Raw genomic sequence first — 18,292 nt, forward strand, 5'->3', positions numbered from 1 at the left:
TGGCTTTCCTAACAGCTCGCCTACAGGCCCGAGCAGAGGAGCTGCCCATAATTACTGCATAACAAGACCCTTACCTTATATTCACACAAGAGCCATTCTGGATCTACCTCACGTCCTTCGAGGGGGACCTTTTTTGTTCACCAACTTGCAGAGAAGGGAAGGAGCAGATGGGAGGCAAAGGGAAGGTGATGAGGGGAGCTGGGAGTGCATGAAATTAGCTCCACATCCCAGAGCCTTGGAACAGACACACAAAAAAAGAAAAGCTGCTGAGAGGAAATAAAATAGCAAAAGAGCGAGCCTGTAACACTGGGCAAACTTTGGCTAATCAATAGGGGCAGGCGGGAGGGTGAGCTGCAGCAAGCGGAGGGGATATGATGCTGCTGGTGTGAATAATTGATAGAGCCTGCATCAGAATTCAGCCGACGCGATGGTATGAAGCACATTCTCTCTCATGCAGAAGAGATGCTCACCAGGGCTAGTCACATGCCTCTGTGGGGCAGTTCCCCCTTATTCCCTCAGGACCACTGAGCTCATATCCCTGGGAGACTAAAAAGCAGAGAGCATAGTTCTGCCATCGGACTTGTTTTGTTCTCAGTCACCTCACAGGTCCGTTGTTCTCAGAGGAGGCAGTTATTACCTGTGGGTGGGCGGTGAGGTGGAAAACGTGCTCTCATGAGCACCGCAGCCAGGCAGGACTGCAGCTTTGTTCACCAATGTCCCCAGAGCTCCAGATCTTCAGAATCTCCTGCTGCCTGGGAGCACCAGCGATATACTCCAGCAAGGTGCTGCATCAGGAACAGCACATAACACCTCCTGGGAGGCTGCCTTTGCACAGAAGCAGCTAACAGGATCAGGAATTTGGGGGATGCCTGCTGAAGCATAGACTCAGGCTATGTCTACACTAAAAGAAATCTCTGCCAGAACTTTGGTTGGTTGTGAGCTACTGACATGACTGTCACTATGGCATGGACACCCTCACCTGTGTTAGCTGATTCCCCTCATCCTCACAGCAAGGGCTTGTGTTAGGAGGTGCCATGTGTCTGTGTACCATGGGTAGGAATGCAGGGCTCCCAGTGGTTCACATTTCTGTTGCTGGACTGACCCGCGATGTCAGCATCAGGGAGGAGATTTTATTCAGCTCATAGAAGGGTTCTGCTGGCTTCCATCATAGTCATCCGCGGATGTGTGCAAACCCCTGGAAACAAATAGGCAACCTCTGCTGATAAAACTGAAGTGTAGCCCAGCCTCCAAGGTGAATAGGGATAAAGGAGTCCTGCAGACTCCCCAGGGGACAGAAAGCAACTCCCAGACAGTCCCTCTTCCTAGTTACCCTTGAATAGTACAAGACACTTGTTTGACCTTTCAAATATTTACACAGCATCCTCAGCCACACAGTTCAGCCTACAAACCTCAAACACCCCATTTGCAGGGGCAAATCCTTTGAATTATACTTTTCAGGCCATGGGATGTTTTATTTACCCAGGGCCAATTTAGACATAAATTGATATCAAATGTCCAGATCATACCGTTTCCCTTTCTTCTCCTTCCCACTGCCAGTTTCCTATTAATGGAGGTCTGATGCATTATATTAACTGAAAGGGTCCTTTACCGGATTGTTTACTACAGAGGCTCTCTGAAGTCAAAGAAACGGCAGCCCCAGCATCAATTTCCATTTTAACTACACAATCAGTTATCAGGCCATTACCATAATAAGGAGATTAAATGTGCTAAGCAGTGCACAGTGTGCTCATGGCTGGGAACGTGGCTGCTGCCTTTCCTAGGCTCCCAGGTTCTGTAGAAAGCCACACTGCTCTACTTATCATTTCCCTCCAAAGTCCCCTGGGGAGCCAGGCAACTGGTTGGAAGGTCTTGTGCCAGGTGAGGCCATGGCAGTTTCCTCATCCACAGCCCCAGTGGCCTCATCTTCTATGGCAGCCCAAATCAGCTAAGCCAACCATCTGGGCCAGAGCCTTCTCTTTGTCTCCCATGCTGTTCTGCTGTTCTTTGACTGGCTCAATTGGAAAGGGCACATTTCTTCATTTGGGTTTTGGCATCAGAAGCCTGACCCAGTGCCATGGCAAGGAAGTTTGGCGCCTGTCCTCGCCCTGCGCACAGATCCAGCGGGCACACGCCCTCCCCCCAAAAAAACTTGCCCAGGAGTTCACAGTGGCAGAAGCCGCCCTCCCCCCATCCCAGCACCCCACAAATGAGCCACTTGCAGCTCCATCCCGTGCCTCACCCCAGCTGGGCAGCACCTATTGGTGTCCCTTTGCTTCAGCACCCAGGATGGTCACCCCACTTGCCCCCCACCTTGCTACGGCATTGCCCTGACCCACCTCCTTAGGCACAACTGGCATTCCTTCTTTTGCACCTACCCCTTGCTACAAGATGTCTCTTACCTGAAAGTCAGTTCTCAGCTACCTGGAAATCGGAGGGCATTAGGGCCCTCTCACTAACTTCCAATGACGTGTAGTTGTTCTTGATTCATATTAGTGAGTGAGCGGATCAGACCCAGGCACTATAAGATCTCTTGCTATACTGTCCCTGAAGTTTCTCTCATTAATCTGATCCATTATGGAACCCACCTGGAAATTATCCACACCAGCCTTAGCTGGAGCCTGACCTGTACCAGTGCTGGCCAGAGCCACTGCTCTCTCCTTGTTGAGGAACCATGAAGCTCTCATATCAATATTATTGACAGAAGATCATACATTTCTAGTTAACTCTGAAAAAGGGGTCCAACCAACATTTAGAGACCAATAGAAGGGGGTGACCAGGGCCAAATGGACAAGATGCATTTTTTACTAGCAGCTCAGTTTTACAGTTCTGCCCCTATAACTCATTAATATTCACAGGTGCAGATCAGACTTGGTTGCAACAGTGAATCACCTGTCAGTAATTCCTGGGAAGATCTAACCAAAAAGAAACCAGCAATTTATCATGATTCCAAATTAGCTGACTGCAGAGTATTTAACCCTCTCAATTAAAATCTAGTACCATGCAAAACAAATATCTAACAATCCCCCTGTTTATATTCTGTTTATAAAGTAGCTTTTAGTCTGAAAGATCCCAGGCACTTTGGAACCTGTATAACATACAGCACCACCGCTATATAGGTATCTCTGGAGTAAAGCATGAGCTCCAGGAAGGAAGGGAGAGAGGACGCTTAGAAGAAGACCCCAGTACAAAACTATTACTTTGCTTTCCATAATGCCATGGAACCTCTGATCTGAACTCAGAGTAAGAAGGACTTTGGATTGTAAAGTCTCGTCCGAAAGGTGTCTGTGACTGGTAACCAATTTATGACCCTCTGGAGGAAGACAGACAGCCAGACAGACAGACAGCCGTGCTCCTACCAAAACTTGAACCTTGGGTTTACAGATTCAGTAAACACTTCCTGTCCTGAACCAACATTACCTGTTCAGAATAGTTTTTGGAGCAATGCAGCTAAATATTCAGCAGCCTCATGAAGGCACTGAAAGGGGTCTCAATCTCTGTGCAAGGGATATACTGCAGACCTGACACACAAGTTACTAAACTGCCCCTCCCAGCAGTAGTCTCACAAGAAAGGGGGCAAATTCATCCCTGGAGTCATACCTTTGATTTCAGTGGAGGTATATGAGGGTGGCCCATTCACTACGCAAGGCTCTGGGGCCACGATAAGGTTGGATCAGTGGTAGGTCTCCTACATGGCTGCATGCAAAGCTGCTCAGCCCACCTGGGCCAATTCTCCCTCCCTGTACTGCAATCCAAACCAAAACCCAGGTGAGTTTTGGAGCGCTCTGGGCCTGCCCCTGTTTGCCTCCAAGAGCAGTTCATGATAGACTTTGGAACCGGTTCAATAGACTTTGGGAATGCAAGTCTCCCCTCTAGGGAAGATTATGGGACACCCAGCAGTTCTAGCACTAACTTCCCTATGGAGCAGTATACTGTCCCACAGGATGCCAGATCACACGGTTGCTTTCTGGCATGGACAAATGGCCACCATTGTCTGAACTGAGATCACCAAACTCATTGCACTTGTCGCCTAAACCAGATAGCAATAGGGGCATGCAACTGTTTCAAATGCCACCCCCTGAGCCCATCTCCCTGTGCACACAGGCTGTCTTTATTATGCAAACACAAACAGCTGTAACTATAGCAATGGGCACTGTGCTGGTAGGATACAGGGGAACACACTCTCAATATTTACCTTGTGTGTTTTCCCTCCTGCAATCTGTGGAGCTGGATCGCTTTTGCTGTTGCAGCTGTTGGTGACATGAGAAGGGCCCCCATGGGATGTCATGATCTTAGTAGGGTCAGACCAATAGCTGGCTTGGGGGCTTAAAGACCATTTCAGGTGTAGTAGGAAATAGAGCTGGTTTTCTGGGGGCTGGAGCACGTGACTTGTGAGGAGAGACTGAGGGAACTGAGCTTATTTAGTCTAGAAAAGAGGAGACTGAGAGGAGATTTAATCGCAGCCTTCAACTACCTGAAGGGGGTCCAAAAGAGGATGGAGCTAGACTGTTCTCAGTGGTGGCAGATGACAGACGAAGGTCTCAAGTTGCAGCAAGGGAGGTTTAGGTTAGATATTAGGAAGAATTTTCTCACTAGGAGGGTAGCAAAACCCTGGAACAGGTAACGCAGAGAGGTGGTGGAAGCTCCAGTCTTGGAGGTTTTCAAAATCCGGCTAGACAAAGCTGTGCCTGGGATGATGTAGTTGGGGATGGTCCTACATTGAGCAGGGAGTTGGACAAGATGACCTCCTGAGGTCCCTTCCAACCCTAATTTTCTCTGATTCACTGAGGTGTGATCCTACCTCCAGGTCAGGACTGGATCCAGTCTAACCATGCAGGTGGTTTCAGAGCAGAAACAGCTGCATTTGAGAGCTAAGGAAGCCATCTACCTATGTACATATGGACACCCACTATGACTTGTGATGTTCTTATGTAAAAGACTCTTAGCTTAGGCTAGCAGCAGAGCTGAAACCAGGACCATTAGCTCTGCAGTGCACACATCTATCATGGGAGCTTCAACAGGTAGCAGCAGAAGTAGCCTGTCATGCTGTGAGGGGACCAGTAACTAGATGAGACATGATGGGTGCTACATAAAAAACCCACCAGATTTAGGCATTCAAGACTAAGAGAGGCCTTTTGAGCCATAGAGTCCAGTCCCCAGCATTCAGACAACCATTTTTATACAAGGATTCCCCCAAATCATCACTTTAAACCCTCACACACAACTATGAGGCACAAACCCAGAAACACCAAAAACACCCCACAAGAGTACATAGGTAAAACCAAGGGAGACCGAGGCACTGCCAATGCCCTGCCCTTGCAATAACAAAGAGAGGTACTAAAATGAGGTAGGAAATCTGTTCAGCAAAGCCAGTAGGTCAGGAGCAGTTCAATAATTGAGAAAGGATTGTGTGGCATGAAGGACAAAGGCTAGGAGTTAAAAGACCCATCCTGACTTTTGCTTCATCTATCTGTGCCTCAGTTTCCCTTCCCATCCTTTGCCTGTTTCATCTGTTTTGACTGGGATCCCTTTAAGGCATAGTGTCTCTCATTGTGCAAATAAGCATGCCACATTTAACATCATGGATCCCTGATACTAGCCAGGGCCTCTGGGGACTACTGTTGTACTGACCATAACTGCAGAATCAAGTCCAAACGAAAAAGAAGTCTCCCTCTCAGCCCCAGTCACAGGTGAAGGTGGTCACAGAGGCCCGGCCCTATGAGGATCTATGGTCCAGAGGACTGCAGTCCAGGATGACTTTAGTCAGGCGTAATCAAGATGAGAGAGCAAGTCCTTTCAACAGGGATCAGGGAGGGGATACACTCTGTGAGGTCCCTGGATAGACTGACATCTGCTGCCTGTTTCTTTCAGTCTGTATTAAGTGCTGTCTAGTCCCCAAGCCGCCTCAGATCTAGTGGGTTACCACTTGCTGTTTTGTTTTGTGCTCTTTCTTCTCCGTTTTCCCTCCCGCGCCTCTCTAGTTAAGACATCAGAAGTGAGATTTGTCACTTAACCATCTGGAATCAACGCTCACTGGAGGCTGCTGCTCCTCAGCCTGTCACACTCTTAAACAGCGCTAATATAATTCAGATGTTTTACAAACCATCAACGACAACCGGGCATGAAATTAAAATGTTTGTGAAGCTCGCCAAGTGGAAAATGATGGCTGGGGTAGGGAAAGGCAGGTATAGGGATGGATTTGGAGGTGGGAGGAGGGAAGCAGTGCCAGGGGTCCTTTGCCTCCTGGCACCCAAATGCAGCTGCTACATCAGCTCTACCTTCAGGAGGAAGGAACTGTGCAAACAATAAGAGGAAGAGCTGAGGGGACAGACATCATCTTGGCAGGCACGTGGAAAGAGAATAAGCTTTTCTCTCCCACCTCCTTTACCACATTCCCCACAGATTGACACACCTGGTGGTTAACCCATTAAAGCCATTGCAGTGGGGGTGTCATCACCTCCTCTCAGCACAAAGCCAGTCCAGCCCCGAAGTCCCTTCCTTCTCATAGCTCTGCCCCTTCAGCATTTTACCCTAAATGCACATCTCTCCTTCTGGCACTCCCAAGCCTTGCTGCCGCTTCCTCAGCTTTGTCCATCTTTTTGGGCCTGGCCAAAGAAACCCTAGTTTCTTGTTAAGGGAAGGAGGGCAAACAGGTGGCTACCAATTCATGCCACCTCTGGCTGTTCTGGGATCCAGGGAGGGCAGTAGTCACAAAGGAGGATAGCAGGGCTGTTGCCACAGTGTACGGGCAGAGGTTGTTTGCTGTTCACCTTGGCTTCACCTTCTCCTTGCTCGGCAGATCAGCCAGGCCTTAATGCCTGATGGTGTGCCTCCTAGACTCCTGCTCTCTCCGCTCTGTATAGGATTTACCCCCAGGCCCTAGAGATACCTTGCAAAAGGACCATCCAGGGCAATGGTCTGGTGCAGCAATCTCTGCTGTGGGGAATGTGTGCACCAGTTAGTTAGGGCAGCCCTGCAGACTGCATATGCCAAATGCTTGCAGGAGAAGCTGGTTCCCTGCATTGAGTGGGGCACCAAGGCACTGGACCCCTGTTCAGGTGACCTCAGTGTGTTGCTCAGTAAGTCCTAAGCCTGTGCTGCCTAACAGCTGGTGCACAGTCAAAGGCACAGGCTTGCATCTTGTCCCAAAGAGTTTACAATTCAGCTCAGATACAGGGAAACTCCCCATACTAGGCCATCCCCTCCTATAAGAGCTGCCCTCCACTCCTCATTCCTGGTTTCCAACCTGATACTCAAGAGCTGTGGTGAAGGAGGTCCCTGCTGGAACTGGCTACCACAGAATGGAAAGGTTTCTAGCTCCACAGAGACTGGTGCCTGGGAAGGGCTGCATCCCATCCACTTGTCTAGGTGGACTAGAAGTGATCCCAGGCAGCTAAGCTGGGCACATAGGGAGGAAAGAGTCCCAGAGAGGAGAGGGCTTTGACAGCAAAAAAACTGGGTCAGCAAATGGAATCGTTTTAGCCAAGAACCCTGTCCTGACCCCTGCTGCCAGCAGCCTGCCTCAGTTCTCCCTTCACAAGTTCACCCACCTTACACCTCCCCACCCCCCTTTTCAAATGCCAGCCAGGAGGAAACCAGCACTTGAAGGGTTAAACTAGATTGGGAAACCACCAGAAAAGTAAAGGAGATGAGAGATCCTCCCACACATACACCCCGTACATGTACACACACACTGGAGATGCAGGATAACAGCTCATTTCCCCCAGACTGGGAAGAGGACAAGAAGCAGGAAAGCCATGGAGCATACAATTGCCCCAGGCCAAGTAGCACCCTAAAGAAGCCAGAGATTAGAAGGGTACTCAGTGCTAGGGGGAAAGAGAGATGTTCTGGGTACAGAATATAGACTAAGGTGCTAAAGGCAGCTGGTTTTTATTTCACACTGTGGGATGCTTCTATTAGCAGGGGGCAGAGAGGGGTTTAAAATATTTTCTAATTAAGGAGCAAACTTTCCTGGGAGAGCAATTAAGCTCAAAATGTCCCTTGTTTGATAAGGTTCATGTTGCAAGCTCTGGAAACCTTTCTGAGTTCTAGCAATTAAACCACATTCCCCCTCTTTTACAGAAATTTTCTTTCATCTCTGCCTCATTCAGCCTCTCCAGCACCCCCTAGTGCAAGAAGCGAGACAAAGAAGGGTGACATGCAAGCTGAGAGGTGAGAACAAGATATGGGATCTGGGGGTGGGGAAGGAATAGGCTGCACAAATGGAAATAGTGTCTTATATTTGTACTCTCCCAAAACGATCCACACCTTCCCATTGGAATGCAGCCACTTCTGGGGTGGGATGTGACAGCCTTTCAACTGTTTCACAACCAGTTAGTATGGCAAGGGAATGATATATTTAGCTGAAAAGCAGCAAGGAGAAATTTAGAATCCAATTGCCCTTATAAGCATGAGCAGCCAGGTCCCATCCAGAGAATAGCTCACCCTTTGACAACGCTGAGGCACTAGCTTAGTGCTACCACTAGATGGAAGAGATGTGCTCACCAGAACCACATGTTTCAACACCAAGGTGCTTTTTGACATCTCCCATCAAACCATGCCTTATCTTCAACCTCTTTAACCTGCAAGAACTAAATGGCCTGCAGAGTCCTAGTAACTTCCTGTCTTTCCCATTGTGTGCCATAGGTTTGACAGCACTCCTGGGGTTTTCCACATCTCTCACAGATAGTTGCCTAATGATCAGGGACATCTTCCACCAACATACCAACCTGCTGTATACCTGGTGAGCTACTAATGTTGGTCTGCTACCATCAAGCAGGGCTGGTCAGTTGAGTAATGCAGTGGTCAGGGCTCTGAATTTAATTCTCAGCTCAGCTGAAGAGTCAGCATTTGACTTTGGGTAAGGCACTTAATTGCTCTTTGCCTCAGTTTTCCCTTCTGTAGATTAGAAATAACGACATTTTCTTAGCCTGTGTTGTTCTTTGGGTGGTTAAGCACCAGAGTACATTTCCTAGAGCAACTGTGAAACCTCCCTCTTTGGAAATTTTTAAGAGAAGGTTACCCAGACAAGTAGTTTGTCTGAATTGGTTAAAGCAGAAGTGATCCTGCCTTGAGCAAGAGGTTGGGCTAGATGGCCTCCGGAGGTCCCTTTTACCACTACTGTTATATGATTCTATGACAGTCAAAAACCAGTACAGTAATCACTTTTTTTGACTGAAATTTTCAAAAAATACTTCCCCCAGAATTTTCCATGAAAAAATATTCAGCTTTTCTATGAAGAAAGTCATTTATTTCCCCTTTCACTTATTTCCTAGTGACAAATGGATAAAGGGCAGGAAAGGTAGAGAAAGGGAGGAAACCTAAAAAGTTCAGGATTGTTTTGCATCAAAAACCCCAGAAAACTTGGACAGAAATGAAAAATTTCCACCAAATCTTTTGTATTGGATAAAGGCCACTTCTCATTTAAAAAAAAAAAAAGGATTTCAAACAAAAATGTCACTGCTTCTAATTAGAAGCTCTTCAGGGCAAGGACTCTCATGCTATGTGCACGTGTAACTCCAAACACAATTATCATCTCTACTATATAAAGTTTTTAGCATGGTAAGAACTAAAGTGCATAGCCAGATTGGACTTCAGCGTGGTGGATTCTGTATAGACTCATGATAAATGACTGCCCTGTTCCAAAGAGCAAATAGGGCTGTCTTCTCTATTAGGGTATCCACTGTCATGCAAATAATTGAATGTCATTGGCTTATTTGGCTAACCCTGAGTCCTGGCTGTTCTAGGTTGGGTCATTATGCTATGTAAGAGTTACCATGCTCTACCCATGAAGTAGTTGCCCATCTGTGAAGCAGGGTGAAGGGATTACAGTGCATTCTGTGACAAGCAAAACAAAGAGAGGTAAATGGCTGATATAGTCCTCCGTACCAAAGCAACAAGCACCACATTCATGCTGGTATTCCCAGACCATGCCTTGCTTAGATCTCCTGTCCAAGCCTTAAAATTGAATAAGGGTGGAGAAATACTTACAGTCAGCATGGACAGCAAGAGACAGCAAGATATATATATGCACACAAGCACACACACAAAGTAAAAGGGACATCAACAAGAGAGATGCACATAAGAGAGACACACAGGCAGACAGAACAGGGAAATGCATGTGTGTAGGATTTCAAAGATAGAAAGAAACAAAAAACACAGGTGAGCAAAAAAGAATGAATAAACAGGGAGGGGAGAGAAGCGAGCAGAAGAAAAGACAATGGCAAGAACTGAAGTGGAAGACTGGTTGGCATTAGGCCAGAGGTTCAGCGATTGAAATTAAACACCTGTCAAATGGGGCATTTGACAGCAAAGCTGGCATGGCTGAGGCAGGGGATGGACAACAGTGCTGCAGGATAAGGTGGGAACTGTGTCCTACCTGCTGCTCAGCTCCCAAGGGAGATAGACTCCATCCAGCCTGCAAAGCTGGCCGCACCCAGCTGGACCATAAGAGGTGGCTAGAGTGAAAGACACAGATACGTGCACACAGCCCTGAGAGTCCTGAGGCAGTAAAGGGCTTCTGAGTCACTTCAGAAATGTTCCCTGCTCTTTGATCTCATAAGAGCAGGGACTTTCCTCTAATCCTCTGACATTTTCATTGCCAGCTGCTGGTGAGTCAGTTGCTGCAAAGCTGGACAGAGCAGAAGGCTGAACTGCAGCATTTGACGCTGGATATTGAGGTGGAGTCCTTGTGAGTCTGGGAACAAGCTGATTCCCTTGGTGGAAGTGGGATCTGTAAGTAATCCGTTCTTTCTGCCCCTGTCAGAGCACGTTCGTTGGACACATGATAATGAGGGACACTTCCACCAGAGGCAAAAATTATTGGCCGCTGCAGGTGACAGGATGTGAGATCCAGGCCCAGACCTTGTGCATATATCTCAAATGTATGTACAAGGCAAAACAAATGATAGTCTTTGGATGGGACAAGCTATAAGGCATGCTGGCTGAGAGGAGCCCAGCACAGGAATCTGTGGGGCTACAGACTGACACAGCCCCCCCAAGGGCTCACCCAGCAATCCCCAGAAGCAGCGACATGGTAGCTCACGCCAGGCCAGCATTCGCGCACACACTTGCTCTTTCTTCTCTCATTCTTTACTCTCTCGTCTTTTCCCTCACACAGTTTTACCCCGTTCCTCACTCATGCCTTCCCTCATTTCCTTTCTTTCCCACTTTCCTTTGCTCTCCCCACCTGCCTCATACTACCCCTCTCTCTTTGCCTCCCCTTCACAGCTCTCCAGGGAGCTTTCTAATGACTTAAATGAAACTCCAGCCCTCTTTATCTTCACTCGCCCTCACTGCTGGATCCCCAGAAGAACCCAGCCACGCACAGCAATTAGGAAGCTAGTGCCTGGGGCTGCTGCATTTGCAGCATCAGCACAGGGATCCTGTCTGTCCTCTCAGAGCAAGGGAGAGCATCTCTGGAAAGTCTGGAGCATCGCTGTCTCCCCACCCCCAAGGAAGGCCCCAGGGTTAGCAAGGACATTTTCCTATAGGCCTTAGCCTATAGGCAGCTATCCCAGGACAGGTAGTAGGGACACATGTTAAACAGGGCACTGCTCCATCCTGCTACTTGTCCTTGAGAAGCCCAACCCCTTTCTGATCCCTCTACCCCCCCTCCATGGGCAGTGAAGGATCTTCAAGGAAGTTGCGGCAAGGCCTTTGACAGAGATTTAGAGAGCTACAGGGGCATGGCAATTACATTAACAGAGTAGGGGCAATTAGGAACAAAGCAGGAGAGATGACGGAGATAGCCAAGGATGCAAATCAGGCTGCGTGGAGCTCTCCGCCGCAATCATTACAGGGAATTAGGCTTCATTTAAATTTCTCAGGAAACCTTTGTAAAATCAACCTGGGCCCCAGAGACAGAGCACACAGATGCCCCTTTTCCCTGTCAACACCCATTACTGCCCTGCCTCCCCTCCTGTTGGCACCTCTTGAAACCAGTGGAGTTAGGTATCTAGGCACTTTTGAAATTCCCCCTGGACACCAACCTGCCTCCTTAGGTACCTACCTGCCTTTCTGATCTGGCCCTGACTGGCCACACTAGAGCCCAGGGGGGAGCAGTGGGTTTCCCAGCATGCTGTGCTCCCCAGCAGCATGCAGGACGTAGCACTATTTATTACTAGGGGTGGCTGACCCAGTTTGGACACACTAAAGGGTAGCCTGAACCTGGGCCCAACTTTGGCAGAACCAGCCCCAGTAGCATAATGAGGAATGGGTGAGAGGGGCACCTGCCCTAGATGCCAAGTTAAGAGGGCTAGTGGAATTGCCCCCCACCCCTGTGGAGTCCACGTCCCAGCAGCATAGCCATGCCGGGAAGCCCCAAACAGTCCCCAGCTGCTGCTGCCACTGCCCCTTTAAAAGCAACAGCTGGGGCAGGCAGAGCCTGTGGTGGCAGCAGCTGCAGCTCAGCCAGGGGCTGTTTAGGTGTTCCTGGCATGGGTAAGACTGCTGACCACCCCCTCCAACTCTTGAATCCACACATACCTCCCCCCCCACACACACACACGCTCCCTCAGGTTTTGACCTGGGTACCAGCTCTCCTTGTTATACCACTGACCGGCACTGAGAGGGGCTTGGGACTCTTTTCCCCATGGCAGAGTATAACAGGGCACCCCATATCCACACCTGAGACTGGGAAACATCGGGGTCAAATGACTTTATTAGACTAATGCCCTCTCCTTACTAAGAGGCCCAGCAAACTCATCACAGCTACTCTTTCTCAAGATGCTGCTCCCAGTATCAGTCTTGGAGCCCAACCATAGTACTGTCCACAGTCTCTCCTTAGAGATGTATAGACATGACCTGTCTGATCCCTGCTCTAGGACTGAGGCTTCTGAGGGGCTCAGCATTTCCGGCTCTGCACTGATCCCATTATGTCTCCTTCCCTTAGATGCAGTGGAGAGGTGAGGGGGACTCCCCATGCCACATTATGGTAGTTGAACTGCAAGCTGAGGAAATGAGATCTGCCCTGGCCCTAATACTTTCCCCAGCCCTGAGTTAATCACAGTTATCCCTGAAGTCCCCCAGGCTTTCCAGTTCCCACTGCACTGCCCACAGCATCTGTGAGATGGCAGGCCCTATACTAGCCTTGTTGTTAATTAATGACATCTCAGAAGCTTGGTCCCATTATGCTCCATTCTGCTGCCAGTGTCTCCAAATCCTTAACTTCTTAGCTGCTATACCACCTCCTCCCTTTCTCCCTTCTCCACCCACCAGAGCCTTCCTTTGTCAGTCCCTTTTCTACGTGCTGATAAAAAGCCTTATTTTAAAGAGCCTCTGGAGGAAATGTTCCCATTACAAACCGTTTGGCTTTCCTTTGATATTTTCTGTTTCTCTTGCCTGCTTTCTTTGCTCCCCTCTGTTTGTATGAAAATAGGCACTTGCCTCCAAACAGGCACTCCTGGGATTTCCAGCTTAGTATATACTCTCTGCTAGGAATTTGTGGAGAGGACTTGGCTGTCAGAAAGGGCAAGGACAAGGACTCTGTGTGAGAACAAGCATCAGGTGTCACAGGAGGGTGCAACAGAATGGCAGAGTCATTTTGCTATAACTCCAAACACTGAACTTTAAATGGGATTATCCTTAAAGCTTCTAAGTCTGTCTCTTCCTGTGTTGGCAGAGCTCTAGCCAGGAGCCTTCACCAGTTTCCCATTTTGCACGCTACAGATTTCAACAGCACCCATGATTTCACATCAAGAGCAAAAGAGACTCCCAAAGGGCCAGGCAGCCTGTGATACAGTTGTCCCTGGGGTGAATTAGAAGGTTTGTTCCAGTGAGGAGTAGAAGATACGTCATCTGAATGCCTTCCTACTCTTGGGAAGGGAGAGTAGTTTGGTGAGGCTGAAGCAGGCAATTAGGACTCAGTGTCCCTAAATACTAGTCCCACATCTGCTACTAACTCACGTTAAGATCATGAGCCAGCTGTCATTCCCCACTTAGCCTCAGTTTCCCCACCTCCTCAATAAGGACAGCCTGTCTTACAGAGTTCATTAGCGTGCGTAGAATATTGCTGGAAAAGGCAAAGTGTTATTTTGACTCTCATGACAAAAGTAGAAAGGTTTCCACAAGGTGCCATCTGCTTCCTTCTTTCTTAGGGGTCACTTTTGAAAGATTCAAGTCTTGCAAAGTCCTCCTAAAACTGTTATTAATACACACAGACACACACCCCTGCCTATCAGTTACCAAGCACCCCTTGAATGAGCAATTAAAGTGCTATGCAGAAGATCAGAATCAACAACTTCCCTTTAGTCTCAAGACCTTTGCAATTGCTCTTCCTACAGCTTCCTCCTATCCTTCCCTTCATCTCTGGAAACAATTCCTTGGCTCCTCCAAGAGGCTTCAGGCATCTTGCTTTCCCCTTTGTTCTTCATTTCACCTCATCTTGACATGCTAGCCAAGTTCGGAGACTGAGAACAATGGGCATGAGAAAAAGCTATGGCTCAGATGTGCATGAAGTGTCACAAGGGGAACCGTTCTGCATCTCAGAGAAACTCATGAGCTGCATGGCTGTGGCTGTCAGGTGTCACTCATGAGGCCCTTGATTGGCAAAGCGAGGTATTTCCAAGGCTGGCACTTGACTGCTCCAGCACGTGGGCTCTAATACATTCAGAAAGAGGAAGACACAATAAAGGTGGGGAGAATGAAAACCAGCTGGCACTGGCTTATGCCAGAGAAGGGCAGAAAAAAATTCCTAATTTCAGAAGCTCATTGCAGTGTAATTATCAAACGGCGACAGTAGGCTGAGATGCTTGCTAATTAGGCCACATTCTTTATGACTAGTTATTCTAAGATGTCATTTGACAGACGTGTGGGGGGGCACACACACATAAAGTTGTTTTTTAATTACATTTGGTATGCTAATTTCTGATATAAAATAAATATTTACCGGGAGCAATATTTCTTCATTTCACGCTGGCTGCACTGTGGCATTTATCAAGGGTTACAAACAGGCTGCTATCGCCTGGCCCTCCCTGACAGCACCCACTGCCCCCCCTTCTTCAAGTTCTGAGAAAGGGTGACACACACACTCCTTGAGTGATCAGGGCACAATATGTCAAGGAGGGACAGATCCAGCTATGAACTGGAAAGGGAAGAGCCATGCGAAAGGAAACCTTCCCACTTCAAAGTGTTTTCCTTTACCTGAAGTAGCCCCTTTGGGAGCTGCGTTCTCACTGTGTGCCACACATCCCCTGCAAGCAGCAGCCAGCATGAAGGGAAAAGACCCCGCCTAGCACTTCACTGCAGTTCAGTGTCTCTTGGAGGCTATATCTGCGCTACCTCGGTCCTTAACAGAAGCGCCTAAAAGCAGTTGTCTCATGTCAGAGGCATCCCGGCTCTTGTACAGTGAATATGCTGTAGCGACAAGGACAGTGAATGAACTGAGAATGTAAACCCCAAATCAGGGCTTGGACTAGGGAATTGCAATTGGGTTAGGGAAGGGCAGGGGGTGGATGCGCAGGGGAGCAGGTGCGTTTATTGTAACAGGTGCGCAGTTTCTTAATGTGGTTTAAGGTGTGTGTGTGTGTGTGTGTGTGTGTGTGTGTGTGTGTGTGTGTGTGTGTGTGTACACACACACATATATATATATAAAGAATATGCCACACTGGCTGCCCTGGAGTCTAACCGTCTCTTCATAGAGCAAATGGGATGTGGCTGATGGCAGGGCACAAAGTTACCTTGCAACCCTGGCATATTGGGGCTACTGTAACCCACTGTTCAGTGCGCATTATGGGTCTCTGCAGAGGGCAGCTCTTTACCTCAAGTTGTAAAACCTTGTGGCTTTAGCTCTGCGGGTCCCTGGCTTAGTCCCAGATGTTAGCCAAGATAGTGGCTGTCACCCTTCTTCTACAAGTGTGCACAGGTTGTTTGGTTTCCCTGGCCCACTCAGTCCTAGGCCCCTGCTGAAAATGAAAGAAAGGAGGCCAATTAATGAGAGAGATGAGGGGCATTTTGAGGTAACACGTCTACACTGTCCCACTGGGAACTGGAATGTGTGTTAGGCCCCAGGCTATCAGAGGATGGGGATGACTTTCCACCACAAACAACTGGAGCTAGACCGGAGACTGCTGATCTAGAATGCCAAGCTCTGTATCCCATAGCCTGTTTCCTCAGCCAGTCTCATGGCAATTAGCTGTAGTGGACATCTTAGAAGGAGGTCAGGCACACGTCTCAGAGCACTTCAGATGGCAGGAGGGGCAGGAACAGAGCTTCTCAGAGACTGGTGATGTATCGTGTGTCTACATGAGAGGTATATCAGAGTCACAAAACCATAGAGATCCTTGGACTATTCAGAGGCAAGAACAGAACTGCGCAGGGAATCCCTTCCTCAGCCCTCAAGAATTTTTGACGTGGAATATTGGTTCCTGTCCCAAGTCAATGCAAAAAGTCAAAATCATGAAAATGTTCCCAAACCAACAATCCAGAGAAGCATTCGGATTGGTTTGGGCAATTTTTTCCTTTTGTTTTCCCCCTTTGAAAAAAAAAAAATCTTTTCTTTAGACATTAAAATTGCAGAAATGATCAGTGGTTTCAAACTAAAAAAACAAACATTTTGTTTCTTGCTTTGACAACTTGGAACCTTTTATTTCCCTCAAAAAACATTTCAGATTGGGGGTTTTGTCTAAGCCAGTGCTTAACCTTTTAGAGCAGGGGTGTCAAATGTATGTCTGACCCCACTTGGTCCATGCCTGGAGGCCAGGGCTGGGTTGTGCCCTATAGTCCACTCCCAGGTCTTTGGCCAGTTTAGTTCTAAGCATCCCAGGAGATGGGCTTCACACCCATTTCCTGGCTAAGGGAAGCAGGGAGAATGATCCCACAGTCTAATAGTTCCAAGTGTCAGAAAGTTATTTTCCTTGGCTGAATTTCATCCCCATCACTCTAGTTCTATCTCCCCCTGTCTGTTAGACCCTTTAGACATGGAGGGATAGTTCCCAGAGCCCCTGTAGCCAGGTGCCATCATACCTCCATAGCGCTGTGTGTTGCCTCGTAACAAGCAGAGCCACTGCTGGGCACTCCAGCTATTAGCCCAGCTTCTGGCCCTGCTCTGACACCGTAGGTTGGTTTTGCTTTCCAACTGAGAGCCCCTTTGCACAGCAGCTGCAGTAGGGAGCACAGATCTCTGTTGCTGCAAGCAGCGTTGCCAAGGCCCCAATTTCATAAATCAACAGGAAAATAGAAAAATTAGCAGCTGCCCTATGAGCGCGAAGCAATCACCTCTCGAGCGGAAAGAGAGGAATTTGATACTCCTATTTGCTATTGATTTTGAGCTCGGCTGCTCCATTCAAACCGCCCATTGGCATGCAGAGGGGAGCAGCTGCCCTGGCCACGCAAGGGATGATTTTCATTTGCTCTCAGAGATGTAACTGCATCTTTGTTTGCAAACCCCGGGAGGGGAGATGTGCAGCAGAAGCTACTAACAGCCCAAGGTTCAGGGCACAGTGGGATGCCAACAGGTTGGGCAGAGGGGTATTGCTGGGCAAGCACAGTGCCCAGGCCCCAAGGGCATTGCACCCCAAGGACAGATTACCATGGCAAAGACTGTGCAAAAACACAGGCAGATACTCCCACACCCTTGCAGGTCAAGCCAGGCATGCACAGTGCAGAGGCAGGTAGCAAATCTCAGGCCAGCACAGGGGGAACTGCAAAGGAGAAACCTCTGGATTGATTTTCTAGATGCAGACACTTGACTATGCACAGAGCTCCCCACAATCAAGGGCAGCAGCCACATGTTAAATTCATGGCATCTACATGCAAATGTAACCCTTCCCTGTGAGTGCATTGCCTGGGAAGCCCTATTGCCAGGATGGGAGGTAAATTAAAGCCAGGAGCACTCAGGGCTGAAATCCAGATGCCTGAGCTAGGGGCACCAGCATTTCACCTCTGACATGAGTGGGAGTAGTCACGTTACTAAAATCCTAGTTTTTTTTGTCACTCACAGCGACTAGCAAATGTAATCAGACCAGAGACCCCAGCATGAGCCCCTACTGCTGAAGCCAAAATGTAACTCCATTGGCTGTGCCTGCTGCATCACGCTGTGTAGGGGGCTCTGCAGGAGCACCCTGACCCCCCCCCTCACTCCCCTAGCCCACCCACAGGTGCCCCACCCAGGCCAGCTCCAGCCCTTTAAAAAGAAAAAAAAACAAGAAAAGCCTCACGCTCATCGTTCCTGCTGGCAGGGGTGATCCTTGCTGCCCCTCGCTGCCCTGTGCCACATGGGGGGCTCTGCATGAGACCCCCAAAGCCCTGAGGCCACTGCAGAAATGGTGAGTCCTGGGGCTTTTCCCTTTTTTTTTTT

General features: G+C 48.6%; 1 protein-coding gene across 3 annotated transcripts in view; it reads left to right on the forward strand.

Annotated features, from left to right (window-relative positions):
• The window catches only part of MDGA1 (MAM domain containing glycosylphosphatidylinositol anchor 1), a 383,343-nt gene that overhangs the window by 336,914 nt on the left and 28,137 nt on the right, over window positions 1–18,292 (forward strand). The window contains exons 18-20 of one of the 3 annotated variants that reach the window (XM_019527001.1): window positions 8,080–8,169; window positions 10,602–10,676; window positions 14,280–14,815. In XM_019527001.1, coding sequence (XP_019382546.1) covers window positions 8,080–8,169; window positions 10,602–10,648 — 137 coding nt within the window. In that variant the 3' untranslated portion in view covers window positions 10,649–10,676; window positions 14,280–14,815. Of the gene's footprint in view, window positions 1–8,079; window positions 8,170–10,601; window positions 10,677–14,279; window positions 14,816–18,292 lie in introns of those variants that run through there. The other 2 variants (XM_019527004.1, XM_019527003.1) reach the window with 2 other exon arrangements.

Source organism: Gavialis gangeticus, unplaced genomic scaffold (assembly GCF_001723915.1).
Source record: "Gavialis gangeticus isolate Ggan-Ray unplaced genomic scaffold, GavGan_comp1, whole genome shotgun sequence".
In the NCBI taxonomy this organism is placed as follows: domain Eukaryota; kingdom Metazoa; phylum Chordata; order Crocodylia; family Gavialidae; genus Gavialis; species Gavialis gangeticus.